Below are 18312 nucleotides of genomic sequence, written 5' to 3' on the forward strand. Positions count from 1 at the left end.
TAAATAAAAACGATTTAATATAAAGGAGTTATAGAGATTTTATAGAACACAAGGTCACGAAATACAGATTGATCTTGCAGTGAACTAGAACTGGAAAGCTGTCAGCAACCAAATTAGCTTCTCTGCATTTCTGCTGTTTTTTTCTTTCTGTAGATCAGAGGTTGACCTTTTTGGGGGGGGGGGTAAAGGTCAAGTTAGTATATATTTTAAGCTTTGCGGCTTTATACCGTCTTTGTTGCAATTACTTAACTCCGAAGTTCTATGAAAGAACCACAGAAGATACATAACAAGTGGCTGTGTTCTATACAGCTTTATTTACAAAAAGGGACAGAGGGTGGATTTGTCCCATGGGTCGTAGTTTGCTGACCTGTGCTGCAGACTTCTGTAGATAAGCCCCAATTACATATCCAATTACATATCTGTAATTGGAGCCAGTCTGCAGAAGCCTACAGCACAGGACCATGCAGGAGACCTGGATTTGATCCTTGAGTAGGGAAGTTCCCCTGGAGAAGGGAATGGCTACCTACTCTAGTATTCTTGCCTGGAAAATCCCCTGAAGAGAGGAGCCTGGTGGGCTACTGTCTGTGGGGTCACAAAGAGTCATATACGACTGAGCGACTAACACTTTCACTTTTCACATATCTGTAATCCATTGTAGTAGCCTCCAGATGGCACTGTCAGCCTCCAAGTTCATATCACCTAGTGAGTGAATTCCTAGATTCCTGTGAAAAGAAGTCTGACACCCACACCCACACCCACACCCCTCCTTAGAGCTGGAGACGGGACTGTGGTAGTTTCTTCTGAGAAGAGGGCACAAAGGGTTTGTTTCGTGAGCAGCTCTGAGAGAAAGAAAGGTATAGGAATGGGCTGGGTGTGCACCCAAAGGTACTGCATAGGCCCAGGAAGATCACTGGTTTATTCTGCTTTTATCTCTTATAATCTGAATAAGATTCAAGTAAAAAACTAACCATAGTGCATATTTTCAAGCTTAAATTTTGTCAAGCAGCAATAATCTCTAGATGCCTGTTCACACTCTAATAATTACTGTGGAATTTACACTTGTTTTCCTTTCTTTTGTGTGTAGGAAATCTGTCATAACCTAGGAGTTTGCTACATTTATCTGAAACAGTTTGACAAGGTAATCTGTGGTGGTGGTGGGTGAGTAGTTGGCTGGGGATTTCCCTGAGGGTACACTTTTTACACAGGTCCCATGGATTGTGTTGTATTATTCCTACTGCTTGCAGAGACTTCTAGAAGTAAAAAATGAAAGTTCCATATACATTTACCCCCATTTTTATTCTCATTTGTCACTATTCATCTGGTTTTTTTCCCCCTGCTTTTAACAAGAAAGTGACAAATTCTAGAAACAGAGGAAATGGCAATCTCATCCCTTTCTTCCTCTCTTTTTTTCATACCTTAATTTTCCAGAATAGAAACACAAATGTTCAATAAAATTTAAATATAAAAAAGTGGATCTGTAAGTCTTAAAAGTGTAATTATGGCCAAGTGAGCTATCTTAAATTTCAGTTTTCAGGTCATTGGAAATGAATTTTTAATCTTAAGTAGTTTGATGTGAGAGTTTAGTTTTTAAGGTTATTTTCCATGTGAGATTTTTATATATCATTGTGATTAGGCTGTAGTGCCCAAGACTCTTATAATCAGATAAAACTTTTGAGCTTATTCTGGTACTCAGATAAAGGGAAAAAATGTATATATCTTAACTGAGGGGTAGACCAAATTATTGAGAACTCTAAAAGTTAATAAAAGTGGGGTTGGTTAGTTTCCTTCATAGTTCTCCCACTTAGTGACTTAAGTTTTATTTTCTTTTCTCCAGTGCTGACAGGACTGAGAACCTAAATTAGTTGATAATATTTAATATGTACCAGTTTGTAAATTGAAGCAATCTAATCAATCCCTTGGGGTTCTCAAAAAAAAAAAAAAAAAAAAACAACTGTACCTCAGCAGTTGAGGTGTGAGAATAACTTTTGCTCTTCTGAGACATATAAAAACAATTAATACCTGTATCTGTGCAAATAAAATATACATATTTAGTCGATTAGGTTTTGTGGGCAGATGGCTCTTCAGTGTTATTATATACTTGGTTAGGAGCTTTTTCTCTTCAGAGAAACTTTAAGCAAGTACATATCTGCTGCTGCTGCTAAGTCGCTTCAGTTGTGTCCGACTCTGTGCGACCCCATAGGCGGCAGCCCACCAGGCTACCCCATCCCTGGGATTCTCCAGGCAAGAACACTGGAGTGGGTTGCCATTTTCTTCTCCAATGCATGAAAGGGAAAAGTGAAAGTGAAGTCGATCAGTCGTGTCCGACTCCTAGCGACCCCATGGACTGCAGCCTGCCAAGCTCCTCCATCCATGGGATTTTCCAGACAAGAGTACTGGAGTGGGTTGCCATTGCCTTCTCCTAAGTACATATCTATTCATGGGCTTATTCTGAGCCAAGAGAGAGCTGGATTTGGTTTTTGGTCAGACCTGAACTGAGGAGGAGGAGAATTATATTTAGATTTTACTGTAAAGCTAACAGGCTAAGCAAATACAGTAGCTGGCATTTATATAAATACTTGTTGAATCAGTGAAGGACTAAACAGCCTTTATCATCATCTACAAGATAAGCTCTAACAGAGTGAGGAGTTTTCTGTTAGCTTTGGTATACTAGTACCTAGAGCAGTAGGCACTCGATGATATCTACTGAATGAATAAATGAACATTCATTCATTTATCCAATTATTGGTGAGGAAAATGAAGTCCCCCCTGGAGAAGGGTGTGCAGTTGGTCAGCAGTGCAGCCGGGGTCAAGTTTGGGGCAGTACTCTCTATGTACCATGATATCCCTCTTGACATACGGAATATGAGTCGTGGGAATGGACATCAAAAAGCAGAAAACACTCAAAAAGGTTAATCCTCTTGTACAAGCCCCCCGAAGTGGCACTAGCGGTGGACATTTCATGTTTCCAGCTGTCCTATGAGCACAGTTTGGGTATGTTTTGGGACATTTGCTGAAATGTGATGTTCCTACTTGAGTAGAGCGGGAGCTCTTTCTTTACATTAGCCATACGGAGTCATTGTCCTTTCCTGGTGGTGATTTGGTTCTCTTTACTCTGTCAATCTTGTTAGGCACAAGACCAGTTGCACAATGCCCTACATCTTAACAGACATGATCTGACTTACATAATGCTGGGCAAGATCTTCTTGCTGAAGGGAGACTTGGACAAGGCCATTGAAATCTACAAGAAAGCAGTGGAGTAAGTGTGTTGGTTCCTTTAGAGCAACGAGAAACTAAACAAAAATGGGAGCAGACGTGCTCTCCCATGCCTGAGAGAGGACGTGTGTGACTGGTTACACATTGTGTGAGTTCTGTGAGTTAGAGTGAACGTTAAGCTCAAGTTTAGAGCTCCCAGTGCCTTAAATAAGGACGACTTAGGTTTCTTTCTCACCTGTCTGTGGCTGGTCCTGGGCAGCTCTCTGCTCCATAAGGTCAGTCAGGGATCCAGGTTCCTCCCATGTTAAGCCATCACTGGCTTAACCCAACCCTGTTGCCTAACCCCTGTTGATAATGGAACTGACCAGCGTTCCCAGTGTGGTATTCTGTTTCTCCTTTCTAGGGAATCTTATCTTTTCTGCCTAGATCTTGTGTGGTTTAAGTGGGATAGCTGTAACAAAATGCCTTTGTCTCATTTGTTTGGTCACTTGATAGACTTTGTCATCTGTGGTTCAAGGCCACAAAGTCTATTATTCCTGATAACAAGACTTTGGACTAAGTTTAGATTTCTGTTGTTAATTACTCCTGTCTTCTACCATGATAGTAACTTTTCTAGTTACATTAGTCACAACAACGCTGCTTCTGGAATTTTTTTCATATTTTATATCTAAAAAGACATAAAAAATCCTTTGGTTTGTTAGGCTGCAAGAAAGACTTCTGTCATCAAGAGGCTATGTTTACAGAGACAAGTAGGTAGGAGCCCATGTAGCCATATGTTGAATCTTTGTGGTGCTGAGTGGAAGCCTTGACCCCTGACCCCTGCATTCAAGAAATTGGCTCTTTGAGCTTAGCTTACATTAATTACATTAGCTCACACATTCTTCCTGTGTCGGGCTAAGGACTTAAGTGACTGAAATCCTCAAATGAGAATCTGGAGGACAGCTGAGCATTTGGAGCCTTACTGAGGTGATAGAAACCACTGTTTATGGCCCACAGCTTCAGAGACAGTAGTCATGTTTTGGTGGGGGGCAGGATGCCACTAGAATCATGGAAATTACCTACTTGGTTGGGGAGAGGAAGGTGATCAGAATGGGAATTTATGGCAGAAAGTGAAGAGCAAATACTTAGTTGAACTGAGTAAGCTCTGTCTGGCCAGCTCAGGCCTCCCCAGGCAGGGGCTTTGCCCCTGTGACTCTGGTCTCCCCATAGGTAACCTGCAGCCTACCTCATTCCTTAGAAGCAGGAAATGTTCTTCACCTTTTGCCATTTTCACTGTTGAAACTGTCTAATGATTCTGTAGTCAGATCATCTCAGCTCAGTGTTGCTTTTGTTTTGTGACAAAGACAGATGCCAGTGAGGGACTGGAAAGGCAAACAATCTTACTTAAGCCAGTGTTTACTCCACAAAGCCAATGGCCAGTTTTTTCCTAGAGCTGGTATGTGTCTGTCTTCTTTAGTTTGGCTGTTGAGTGTGACTTTTTTGTTTAATGTGGAGAGCAGAGCATCAGGGGCCTTGGGATCCTAAATTACCCAGGAAATAATTATGCTGGCTGGCATTGTGAGTGCAGTGAGAACAACAAAATCTCACAGGAGGGAAGCAGCTAAAATCGTGTGTGTTCTCGACCGACTTGGTTTATAGAGCATTATTCTTGAACTCTATTAGTGTAATTAAGACTTTGGCACAAAATATTCCATAGGTTCTGAGGACTTTGGCTGTAAGCAAAGGTCCTGAGGAAGGAGTCTAGGTTCTAAGTCCCATTTCTGTCTTGTTGAGCAGTCCTCCCTATAGGCGGGTTGACGTACTCTTGAAGGAAATTCCCAGACCCCTTTGAGAGTTCTTACGGGAGCGGGCGGTGCGGTTACTGTGCGTGTCAGTATCACTCATACACATCGTGTTTCCCTGAGCGTCTCTTGTGTCGCAGGTTCTCACCAGAAAATACAGAGCTTCTTACAGCTTTAGGATTACTCTACCTACAGGTAAGCGGGCTTTCCTTACCCATGCACTGCTGTTAGGAATGCTTTTGGGGACTTCCCTGGTGGTCCAGTGGTTAGGATTCCATGCTTTTACTGCAGGGGACACAGGTTCAATCCCTGGTCAGGCAGCTAAGATCCTGCAAGCCACACAGCCAAAAAAGAAAAAAACACTTTTTTGTGTTGTGGTTTTCCTGCATTTTTACTTTAACACAATTTACTAAAGGTCATAAGCAGCACATAAACTTTACTCTGCACTTGATACCCTTTGTCTGCTAAAGGAATGAACTTAATTTTCAGCATGCAAATCAGAAGCAAATACACCTGTTTGAGCCTAGTTCTTACCCAACCAAAGAAAGAACATGTATGAGAAACAACTTGTGGTCAGGGAGACTGGCATTTTGTGGTGGAAGTACTGTGGTGGTATTAGGGCTTTGGGGCAAAGGCCGTTTCTGTTGTTCCTTCTTCCCAGCCAGGTTAGGGTTAGAGAAGGCAAAGCATTGTCTAGAATAAAATCCTGCCTCCAGCTCTGCCTCTGTGGTGTCCTTGTTTGTTTCACTTTTCTCTAAGGAGCTTAACCCTGGGCCTTCCTGGGCTTTGGCTTGGGAGGTTGGCCCCAGGGGAGAGGAGGCTCACCAGCCTTCTTCCTGCCAAGAGTCCTCAGTGTGTGGCAGAGATGGTTCCTGGCAGATAGCTGCTTTGACCTTATTAGGGGACAAGTCAATGAAGTAGGAGGGAAAAGAAATGTGGGGCCCTTAGTTTTCTTTTTTTTAAATTTGGTATCTATAGCTTTTGTCAGAAGAACCCAGAAAAGTCAGGGTGTATCTGTTGAGGGCGTGGTTGGCCAAACTCCCTAATGCCATCTCCCCTGATGTAATTCTCTGGTTTGCTTTTTTCCAAGCTCGGCATTTACCAGAAGGCATTTGAACATCTTGGAAACACACTGACTTACGACCCTACCAACTACAAGGTATTGCTGGCTGTCAAACCCCAGCACCTTCACACACAGGTGGTCCCACTGCTCCTAGAGGTGATCTGGCCCTAGAATGCGTTTCAAATGTCCAAGAAAGCACTTATTGTCAGTGCCCTGCTGCTTATCTTCTTAAAGAGCACGTCCGTCATAATGGGCCTGGAACTTACACAGACCGCACAGCTGCGGTGGTGGCCAAGTTGTATGTGTTACTTAGGAAAGTAGCAGAGCCTCCACATGCTGAAATGACCTGCAGATTCCTCATGAGCCTGAGACTACAACTCTTGTCCAGTTATGACTTTGGGGATGAGATGATCATCGTGTGGATGAGTCATTGAGGGAGCTGCAGCAAAACAGGCTTGTTGTTAAGGGTTACAGACTCAGTCCTTTCTTGGAAGTCATATAAGCCTGACTGAGAGACATGGAAAGCTGGACTGAGGAAGTCTAAAGCTGACTCACCATCTGCCCTGTGGCAGAAGGAGCTGCATTTTTAGAGGCCACCGACAGGTGCACTTGAGTCGTCTAGAGCACTTGGTGTCTACCAGGCAGGGGCTGCAGGGTTAAAGGTGGTTTTTACTTAAAGGGCCCTGATACTTTAAGGTAGTGACTTCCTGGCTACAAGTAGGAAACAAAAGAGCTAGGTAGTCAGACACTTTTCTTTATTACGGCAAAGAGCCATAGTGTGGGGCGTGAGAGTGTTCCTCTTGAGCGTTTGTTCCAGCAGCTGTGGATGGATAGGTCCCTGGAAGATGCTTTTCAGTCCCACCAGTGTTGATGGGCCTACTGAGTATCTAGATTCAGGAAGGCTACTTCACTCCGACAGCCTTTTGGTAATGACTAAATTACAAACTTTCCATGTTTTCAGGCCATCTTGGCAGCAGGCAGCATGATGCAGACCCACGGGGACTTTGATGTTGCCCTCACCAAATACAAAGTTGTAGCGTGTGCTGTTATAGAAAGCCCTCCACTCTGGAATAACATCGGAATGTGCTTCTTTGGCAAGAAGAAATATGTGGCAGTGAGTGTCTCCTCTTTTGCCTTCATAGTTACTGGGTCTGCTGAGCTTGCCCCAGCCCTCACCGAGTGCCCCCTCCCTCCTCCAGGCCATCAGCTGCCTGAAACGAGCCAACTACCTGGCGCCTTTAGACTGGAAGATTCTCTATAATCTGGGCCTTGTCCACTTGACTATGCAGCAGTACGCGTCCGCTTTCCATTTCCTCAGCGCAGCCATCCACTTCCAGCCCAAGATGGGGGAGCTCTACATGCTCTTGGCTGGTAAGAGGCATTTATGTGGAGCAGCCCTCTGCAGTGAGGGAAAACGGAATTAGAATCATGGCAGGCCAGTAGTTAAATATCCCACAGAAGCCATTCCCTTGCAGATCCCATAGGTATCTGGATGACCTGTCCTAGAGTCTGAAGAAATACGAAACAGAAAGAGGACGAAGCACCTGGTTGCTTCTCACTTGGGGGAACTTCACTCAGAGGCCAGCAGGTTAGATAAGGTTCATATGTAGTTCATCTTTTAACAGTGGTGTTCCCTTGGCTTGACAGTTCATATATTGAGTGCAACCATGTTCTTAGTTATCGTTAAGTGTTAAGACCGTAGGCTTTAGGTATCATCAGGTCCTGATGATATTAAGATCCTGGCTCTAGTACTTACTCTTAGCTGTATCTCATAGGGTTGATGAGAGGATTACATGATGAGATAATCAGTGAATGTTAACTTGGTTTTGCTGTCATTATATGTCTTTTATTGTTGTTAGTGTAATATAAAAGTACTATTCTTTCTGGGGCATATTTCTCCTTATACTAAATTCACTACATGTTTAATCTAAGAGCAGTTTCCATGTTCTCACTGACAGTCTTCAGGTGTTTTTTTTTGTTTTTTTGTCATTACTGTGGGGTTCTATATAAGTAAATCGAGTGGTGGTTATTTGGGGGCTGTCTGAATACAAAGATAGCCCAGTCATAAAGGGATACAGGATTGTAAGCAAATTACTATACTGTAGGGCATAAGCAGCAATTCTGTAACACAGTAGAGATGGTCTTCACACAGAGTTTTGAAAGATAAACTGCAATTCAGTGGCACAGAATGGCTGGGAAGCCCCTGAGGAAAGGCATTGCAGCCATGAAAGTGCAGGCTGCACCCGACAGGTAGTGGCAGTGGCGTGGTGGAGCGAGCATAGTGGGAGGTAAGTCAGGAGAGGTGGTCTGGGTCAGTATGGAGGGCTGTGAGCGCAGCACAGGGACTGTGCTCGATCTGAGAGGTTCTGTTTCCCAACTGTATTCCTGGATCTCCTCTAGTGTCTGGAGAAAGTAGATGAATGGTTGTGGGGGAAGTGGAGTGGGCTTCCAGGGCAGCTCTATTATTGTCTGGTTTATAGATCAAGCTTCCAGAAAATACTGATTAAAAAAGGGAGAGTATTCTGTTGCTAAAACAGTGAGGATTCTTGAGTAGGACAGTGACGCGGTCAGATCTGTTAGCGAGATCCTGGCAGCACTGTGGCAGGTAGATGGAGGCAGGTGGGACAGGGTCCCCAGGGAACAAAATGGAAAGCCTGACACGACTAAAGCCAGGGCAGTGTCACTAAAGACACTAAAAAAAGGAATGCATGGAACCTGGCAATGGATTAACTGGAGAGGGGACTGTTGAAGATGACACTAGGAATCCAAGCTGAGTGGCTGAGCAGACGGTGGTGCTAGGAGCTGAGAGGGTGCAATAAGAGTTACATGTGGGGGCTGAATGAACTGCAATCAGGAAACATTTCCTGTGTTTTCATGCTGGGCTCTTCAGCCATAGCATCCACTCTCTCTGTTGCAGTGGCTCTGACCAATCTGGAGGATACAGAGAATGCCAAGAGAGCCTATGAAGCAGCAGTCCGCCTTGATAAGTAAGCTGCCCTGCTGAGGATGGTGTTGGGGGGCTAGACTCTGCAAAGCCATGAGGTGGCGCCAGGGCCCCGCTGCTTGCTCTCATGTGCCTTTGTGCACAGCAGGTCTGTGTGTGGAAGGACGTGGCTCCTGAGCACAAGGGGCCGGCAGGACCTGGCGCTGGCTCTGCGAGACCTTGCTGTGGAATGGAGAGCTCTCTGTTGCACTAGTTCTGTTTCTGTATAATGATAAGGATCTATTCTAAATGACCATTTCTTGCGGAGCCCCAGCTCCATAGGGTCCCTGTGTGTCTGTGCAGGTGTAACCCTTTAGTAAACCTGAACTATGCTGTGCTGCTGTATAACCAGGGCGAGAGGAGGGACGCCCTGGCCCAGTATCAGGAGGTGGAGAAGAAAGTCAACCTACTCAAGCATAGTAGCTCTCTGGAATTTGATCCAGAGGTAAGTCTTAAATCCAGGAGCCATTAAGCAAGCTGTCAGGAGACTTTTGAATCAAGCCCAAATAATCCAGATATAATGTATGTTTATGCCTGTTTTGGCTTTGATGTTCCTAGCAGCATGAATTCCTAAATTAAGGACAGCTTGAGAAAAAACTTTTCCTAAAAGAAAATAGTAAGAGGAAATTCAGGCTTACTGAGTTGTATCTATTATTGGTAATACAACTCCTCTGAGTTGAGATCTGTGTCTCTTTGTAGCTTCCTCCCACTTCTCCCCACATAGAAAAGGCAGGAATTTAGTTCATTAATGCACCAAACTTAAATTGTTGGGTTTTTAGAGCCTTTAAAGAATTTCCATGCCATCCACTCAAGAAGACAGTGTGTTCTTTGCTGTTTAGGAACCATTTCTTTGCAGTCAGTATTTCCTCCCTCAAATGGTAGCAGACACTATGTCAGCTAACCTTGCCTGCCTGCTAAAGGCCTCGGATGAGGCTTGTCTCTGCTTGTCATACCTGTGACTTTTTTTTTGCTTCCTTCCCACATGGACACAAGATGGTGGAGGTAGCCCAGAAGCTGGGAGCTGCTCTACAAGTTGGGGAGGCACTGGTCTGGACCAAACCAGTTAAAGATCCCAAATCAAAGCACCAGACTGCTTCAACCAGTAAAGCCGCCTGTTTCCAGCAGCCTCTGGGCTCTAATCAAGCCCTAGGACAGGCAATGTCTTCAGCAGCCACATGCAGGAAGCTCTCCTCAGGTGGGAAGCTACACACAGCTATGGAGACCCATGGCGACAGCCACATGTGCCTGTAAAGAGATTACAGCTTTGAGTGAGGCTTGCGCTTTTCAGACTCATAACACGTCCAGTGTAGTACTGCCTAGAAGGGGAAAAAAGCCCAAGGGTGTCCAAACCGTCACTTATTTTCTTAAGGCCATTTGTGTAAAAGTTCCCAGCTATTGGCAGACTTAGTTGGATGGTCAAGACACTGGGTGTTCACGATATGCAGGTTTAGAAATACATTATGGTACCTTTGTTATATAGTCTCAGTTTAATTTTCACTGCCTTATCACAAGTCAGCATGGCACAGGTAATGAATGATTTCTTTTATAAGGTCAGTGAAGGCACACCTGACTGACTTTGTCAAGTTATGGTCTTCCTTCACAGCTGCGCAGATAGGCCACAGTCCTACTAATCCCAGAAAATAAGCTTCAAGAAGAAAAATTGTAACTTCTTTTTTATTTCTTCTGGAACCAGGCTACTGAGAATTCATGCTGTTTGTTTTGTTACTAGGTACTGGAGGAACATCCCAGCTCACAAAGCCACCATCCCTTCCTCTGGAGCCAGAGCCCACTGTGGAAGCAGAACCCACGGAAGCATCAGCACAAACCAGAGAAAAGTAGGTGTAGGATGACCCCAGAGCTGGGCTTGCTTTGGCGAGGACCCACCAGATTAGGTAGGTCTCATGACACAGGCAGCACGGAGGCCGGCACGTACGAGAACGTGTTATGATCATCACCAGGAGCCGGAAGCCTTCACAGCCCCTGGCTGCCCCATGAGCTAGAAGAGGACTTATCTCCTGCTGACTGAGCCCTTTGTGGAAGAAAAGTCTGAGACAGACCTCTGCTGTCATGACAAAGTCTTGGCTTGGCTGAGGTGATTCTTGGGCTGTGTGATAGGTATATTGGCCACCAAGGCAAACACAAATCTTGAATTAATAATCCAGTTCTAATAGTAGAAATTCAGAAGATGAAAAAAAAAAAAAGCTCTTTAAATTGTGGCCTAGTCTATTGAATATCTCAGCTGCACTTGCCCAGAAGAATCCAGAAAAAGTCCCTATAGCTTGTTCTTGAGCGAGGTCAGAGTGCAGAGCCAGATCATGTCAGTATGAAAAGGGAGAAAGGGCTGGTCTGGTATCAGCACCAAGGATTGGGGGAAAAAAAGAGCTTCTTAACTGAGGAGGTTTTAGACATTCAGTGATACCACTGACCAGATGCTAGCAATACATTATGTATCATCCCTTTGGGAAAAGTTGTTATTAATGTGTAAGGGATCACAATAAAATGTTTCTGGAAGAACCTTGTATCGGCCCAGTCTTGGGGCTTCTGGATTTCTAGTTTCTCTCTCTGTTAAGAAAGGAGCTATTGTGATTTCTAGTATGGTTGTTACTCATATCATCACAGTTAGAAAAATGAGGCTACATACACAAGCACAGATATAGACATGGTTTTAGATGGCTCAGATTAGAGGCAAGAACGAACTAGCACTGGGAAAAGTGCCCTTCTTACTGAATAATGTTAGTACTAAGTAGAAGTCTGGAGTGTATGATTACAATGATTATTTTGTTCTTAAGGAAAAAAAATCACCATTGTCTGATAGTTGAATGGTTCACAATGGACCAGTCCTCCCACAGACAACAAATAGTAACCAGTAGGTAAATATAAAATACTTCCTTGGTTTAATTTTTTAAAAATACCTAACTATTCCAAGTAAAAATTATGACATTATATATGAGGCTTAATATATATAACAACTATAAAGATTTTTATATTTTACACGATGTGATACAAAACTAATTCTAAAGTTTGTAAAAAGTTAACGCTGTATATATTACAGTCCTTAGAGCAGCCATTTGAAAGAAGCATAGCTCAAAAGACAGTACAGAAGGGGGAAAAAAAACGGAACAAAGAGAAAACAAATAGCAAACTCAATCCAGTCATATCAATAAAATGTAACTAGACTTAAAAATGTAACTAGGCTAAACAGTTAAAAAGCAGAGAATGATAAAAAACCTCATACTATATTAATGTCAGATAAAGTAGAGTTCAAAGTCCAGGGGTGTTACCAGAAATAGGGGCATTTCATAATGATAAAAAGTCAGTTCAGTAGAAAACAATCATAAACATGTATGTACCTAACGTTACTTTACAATACATTAAGTAAAAATTGACAGAATTAAATCCATATACTTGCATGTTAGCGATTTTTCTTTTAGCATTTGATAGACAAAAAGTGTAAAAGAACATATTGGCCAGCTTGACCTAATTAAACACTATAAGCAGGAACTATAGAAAATGCATTCTTTGCAAGTACACACAGTACGTTTAGCAAGACAGACCAAATGCTGGGCCAGAAAATAAGTCTCAAAAGTCAACAGATTGAAATTTACAGAATATGTTCTCAATGCACAGTGTAATTACATTAGAAATTAAAAGGAACATATCTATTACAGAAAACAACATATTTGGAAATTAAACATATGCTTGGAATAACTCATAAGGAAGAAATCAAAGAGAAACTAGAAAAGTTTGAATAATGAAAAAATTTGCAGGGTTCAGCTAGGAACTATGCTTATAAGGAAACTTACAGCTGTAAATGCTTCTATCGTAGCAAACAAAATTGTTGATAAAGGTTTCTACCGTAAGCTAAAAACAAAGCAAAATAAACCCATTTCAGGAATTATTAAAGAAAAATCTAAAAAGCCAAAAGTTTTACAAAAAAATGCATATGGCAGAAAGTTGACAAATCCCTAGCTAAACTGATAAAAAAGAGAGAAATTACCAATATCAAGAATGGAAGATGGGATAGCATTATAAAGAAACTACAAGACATGAAAAAGAGAAAGGAATGTTACAAGGAATTTTATGACAATAAAACTGGCAACTTGGATGCAACAGACCAAAACTGAAACAAGATGAAATGTAAAGCCTTAAGGCCTCTGTCAAAGAAATTGAATCTATAAATCAAAAGCTACCCTTTAAGCAAACTGCTGGCTCAGATGATTTCACCAGTGGATTCTATTAAATCCAATCTTACAAAAATTGTTAGAAGACAGGATTGAGAACTTCCCATTACGCCATAAAGAAAACAAAAATCTACAGATTGAGAATATATTCTAGAAGAATAGATTCACAAAATACATCTGACAAAGGACATATCCAGAAACTATTAAAAAAAAAAAATACAACTCAGTGATGAAAACTATTGGGTTGGTGAAAAAGTTGGAGTTTTCCTGTAAGATATTATGGCCAACCCAAGAATAACCCAAACAACAACATACACAACCCAACTGAAAAAAAAAAAAAAATAGGCAAAAAATTTGGATACCTCACAAAGATACATGGCCATCCATATATACTGGCCACATCTGAATGGCCAGTAAGCACGTGAAAACGTGCCCATTGTCTTATCATCAGGGAAATGCAAAGTAAAACCACAAAGAAGTACCACTCGGGACACATCAGATACACATTAGAATGGCTAAAATTAGACACAACTCCAAATGTCAGCAAGAATAAGAAGCAAACAGAATTGTCATCCATCACTGGGAGTGTAAAATGGTCCATCCACTTTGGAGAAAGGTCTGTACCCGTCCCGTGATATATCTCCAACCCAGCAATTCTACGCCAATGGAGTAGAATTTTTACTTTTGATTTTTACAGTAAATGATTTTGATGATTTTTACCCACGAGAAAGAAAAATGTCCACACAGACTTGATAACATTCATAAAAGTTGCAAGTGGAAACACTATTCACAATACTATGTAGCCACAAAAAGCAACAAACTACATACAACATCATCTCAAAACCATGCTGAATGAGAAGAGCTGCATACTATGGTAATTAAAACTGTATGGTACTGGCACAAAAACAGAAATCTAGGTCAATGGAATAGGATAGAAAGCAAAGAAATAAACCCATGCACTTATGGCCAATTAATCAACAAAGGAGGCAAGAATATACAATGGAGATGGCAGTCTCTTCAAATCATGCTGAGAAAACCGGACAGCTACATGTGAAAGAATGAAAACATTCTCTAACATGGTTATACAAAAATAAAACTCAAAATGGACTAAAGACCTATATGTAAGACTGTATATGTAAGAATACTATAAAATTTCTAGAGGAAAACATAAGCAGAACACTCTTTGATAAATTGCAGCAAGACCTTTTTGGATCTCTAAAGTAATGGAAATAAATACAACCTAATTAAACTTAATGGCTTTTGCACAGCAAAGGAAACCATAAAAAGACAAAGCATGGGAGAAGGTATTTGCAGACAATGCAGCCAACAAGGGATTAATGTCCAGAATATACCAACAGCTCGATATTTTTTTAAAAATCTAAAAAATAGGCAGAAGACCTAAATAGACATTTCTCCAAAGAAGATGAACAGATGGCCAAAAGGCACATGAAAAGATTCTCAACATCACTAATTAAAGAAAAATGCAAATCAAAACTAAAACGAGGTATCAACTCACACCAGTCAGAATAGTATAATGTCAAAAAGTCTACAAATAACAAATGCTGGTAAGGATGTGGAGAAAAGAACCCTTCTACACTGTTGATGGGAATGCAAATTGGTGGAGCCACTATAAAGAATTATGGAGGTTCCTTTTCATGCTGTTCATGGGGTTCTCAAAGCAAGAATACTGAAGTGGTTTGCCATTCCCTTTCTCCAGTGGACCACATTTTGTCAGAACTCTCTACCATGACCCGTCCATCTTGGGTGGCCCTACATGGCATGGCTCATAAGTTTCATTGGGTTAGACAAGGCTGTGGTCCATGTGACCAGATTGGTTTTCGGTGATTGTGGTTTTCAGTCTGTCTGCCCTCTGATGGAAAAGGATAAGAAGGCTTATGGAAGCTTCCTGATGGGAGAGACTGACTGAGGGGAAAGTGGGTGTTCTGGTGGGCGGGGCCATGCTCAGTAAATTTTTAATCCAATTTTCTGTTGATGGGTGGGGCTGTGTTCCCTCCCTGTTATTTACCTGGGGCCAAACTATGATGGAGGTAATGAGATAATGGCGACCTCCTTCAAAAGGTCCCATGCACAGACTGCTACACTCAGTGCCCCCAATCCTGCAGCAAGCCACCCCTGACCCACACCTCCGCCAGAGACTCCTGGACACTCATGGGCAAGTCTGGGTCAGTCTCTCATCTCTGGGGTAACTGCTCCTTTCTCCTGGATCCTGGTGCGTACCAGGTTCTGTTTGTGCCCACCAAGAGTCTGTTTCCCCAGTCCTATGTAAGTTCTGGCGGCTCTGTGGTGGGGTTAATGGCACGTGCATTTCCCAGGGGCCCAAACACGCCTGACCAAGATGCCCTTGGCAACCTCGTCTGCCCCCTCCAGAGCACGCGGGAGCCAAAAAGCCCCCAGGATGAGTGGAGGGCCCGCCCGCCTCCCTCCCTCTGCCCGCTTCCCGAAGCAGAGCCGGGGTGCACTTACAGCACCGGCTGCAACGGACTGCGCAGAAGCGCGGCCAAGAGGAGCTACCCCTCGCCCAAATTCAGGCGGCGGCCGAGAGAAGCAACCCCGTGCCCGAGGTCAGGGGCGGTGGCCGAGAGGAGCAACCCCACGTCCAAGGAGTGGTGGCTGCGCGGGCGCAGGAGGGCTGAGAGGAGCTACTCCACGTTCAAGGTCAGGAGGGCAGCCGTGAGGAGAAACCCTACATCCAAGGTCAGGAGTGGTGGCCGAGAGGAGCAACCCCACGTCCAGGGTAAGGAGCAGCGGCTGCACTTTGCTGGAGCAGCCGTGAAGCGATATCCCACGTCCATGGTAAGAGAAACCCAAGTAAGACGGTGGGTGTTGCGAGAGGGCATCAGAGGGCAGACACACGGAAACCATAATCACAGAAGACTAGCCAATCTGACCACACGGGCCACAGCCTTGTCTAACTCAGTGAAACTAAGCCATGCCCTGTGGGCCCACCCAAGATGGGTGGGTCATGGTGGAGAGGTCTGACAGAATGTGGTCCACTGGAGAAGGGAATGGCCAAACCACTGCAGTATTCTTGCCCCATGAACAGTATGAAAAGGCAAAATGATAGGATACTGAAAGAGGAACTCCCCAGGTTGGTAGGTGCCCAACATGTTATGGAGATCAGTGGAGAAATAACTCCAGAAAGAATGAAGGGATGGAGCTAAAGCAAAAACAATACCCAATTGTGGATGTGACTGGTGATAGAAGCAAGGTCCGATGCTGTAAAGAGCAATATTGCATAGGAACCTGGAATGTCAGGTCCATGAATCAAGGCAAATTGGAAGTGATCAAACAGGAGATGGCAAGAGTGAACATCGACATTCTAGGAATCAGCGAACTAAAATGGACTGGAATAGGTGAATTTAACTCAGATGACCATTATATCTACTACTGTGGGCAGGAATCCCTTAGAAGAAATGGAGTAGCCATCATAGTCAACAAAAGAGTCTGAAATGCAGTACTTGGATGCAATCTCAAAAACAACAGAAAGATCTCTCTTTGTTTCCAAGGCAAACCATTCAATATCATGGTAATCCAAGCCTATGCCCCAACCAGTAACGCTGAAGAAGCTGAAGTTGAACGGTTCTATGAAGACCGACAAGACCTTTTAGAACTAACACCCAAAAAAGTCCTTTTCATTATAGGGGACTAGAATGCAAAAGTAGAAGTCAAGAAACACCTGGAGTAACAGGCAAATTTGGCCTTGGAATACGGAATGAAGCAGGGCAAAGGCTAATAAGAGTTTTGCCAAGAGAACACACTGGTCATAGCAAACACCCTCTTCCAACAACACAAGAGAAGACTCTACACATGGACATCACCAGATGGTCAACACTGAAATCAGATTGATTATATTCTTTGCAGCCAAAGATGGAGAAACTCTGTACAGTCAGCAAAAACAAGACTGGGAGCTCACTGTGGCTCAGATCATGAGCTCCTTATTGCCAAATTCAGACTGAAATTGAAGAAAGTGGAGAAAACCACTAGATCATTCAGGTATGACCTAAATCAAATCCCTTATGATTATACAGTGGAAGTGAGAAATGGATTTAAGGGACTAGATCTGATAGATAAAGTGCCTGATGAACTAAGGATGGAGGTTCGTGACATTGTACAGGAGACAGGGATCAAGACCATCCCCATGGAAAAGAAATGCAAAAAAGCAAAATGGCTGTCTGGGAGGCCTTATAAATAGCTGTGAAAAGAAGCGAAAAGCAAAGGAGAAAAGGAAAGATATAAGCATCTGAATGCAGAGTTCCAAAGAATAGCAAGGAGAGATAAGAAAGCCTTCCTCAGCAATCAATGCAAAGAAACAGAGGAAAACAACAGAATGGGAAAGACTAGAGATCTCTTCAAGAAAATTAGAGATACCAAGGGAACATTTCATGCAAAAATGGGCTCGATAAAGGACAGAAATGGTATGGACCTAACAGAAGCAGAAGATATTAAGAAGAGGTGGCAAGAATACACAGAAGAATTGTACTAAAAAGATCTTCATGACCAAGATAATCACGATGGTATGATCACTCATCTACAGCCAGACATCCTGGAATGTGAAGTCAAGTGGGCCTTAGGAAGCATCACTATGAACAAAGCTAGTAGAGGTGATGGAATTCCAGTGGAGCTATTTCAAATCCTGAAAGATGATGCTGTGAAAGTGCTGCACTCAATATGCCAGCAAATCTGGAAAACTCAGCAGTGGCCACAGGACTGGAAAAGGTCAGTTTTCATTCTAATCCCAAAGAAAGGCAATGCCAAAGAACGCTCAAACTACCACACAATTGCACTCATCTCACATGCTAGTAAAGTAATGCTCAAAATTCTCCAAGCCAGGCTTCAGCAATATGTGAACCATGAACTTCCTGATGTTCAAGCTGGTTTTAAAAAAGGCAGAGGAACCAGAGATCAAATTGCCAACATCCACTGGATCATGGAAAAAGCAAGAGAGTTCCATAAAAACATCTATTTCTGATTTATTGACTATGCCAAAGCCTTTGACTGTGTGGATCACAATAAACTGGAAAATTCTGAAAAAGATGGGAATACCAGACTACCTAACCTGCCTCTCGAGAA

The 18312-nt window shown here is 42.9% G+C and overlaps 1 protein-coding gene across 5 annotated transcripts in view; it reads left to right on the forward strand.

The window, feature by feature from the left end:
* BBS4 (Bardet-Biedl syndrome 4) overlaps positions 1-11761 on the forward strand; it is a 46486-nt gene extending 34725 nt beyond the window's left edge. For 3 of the 5 annotated variants that reach the window (XM_055536909.1, XM_055536914.1, XM_055536911.1), the window contains 10 exons: positions 1085-1138; positions 3129-3256; positions 5135-5189; positions 6085-6153; positions 7019-7171; positions 7257-7428; positions 8975-9044; positions 9344-9485; positions 10034-10235; positions 10770-11761. In XM_055536909.1, coding sequence (XP_055392884.1) covers positions 1085-1138; positions 3129-3256; positions 5135-5189; positions 6085-6153; positions 7019-7171; positions 7257-7428; positions 8975-9044; positions 9344-9485; positions 10034-10235; positions 10770-10879 — 1155 coding nt within the window. In that variant the 3' untranslated portion in view covers positions 10880-11761. The remainder of the gene's footprint in view (positions 1-1084; positions 1139-3128; positions 3257-5134; positions 5190-6084; positions 6154-7018; positions 7172-7256; positions 7429-8974; positions 9045-9343; positions 9486-10033; positions 10236-10769) is intronic. The other 2 variants (XM_055536912.1, XM_055536913.1) reach the window with 2 other exon arrangements.
* Positions 11762-18312: the final 6551 nt, after the last annotated feature.

The sequence above is a fragment of the Bubalus kerabau genome, chromosome 10 (genome assembly GCF_029407905.1).
Source record: "Bubalus kerabau isolate K-KA32 ecotype Philippines breed swamp buffalo chromosome 10, PCC_UOA_SB_1v2, whole genome shotgun sequence".
Lineage (NCBI taxonomy): Eukaryota > Metazoa > Chordata > Mammalia > Artiodactyla > Bovidae > Bubalus > Bubalus kerabau.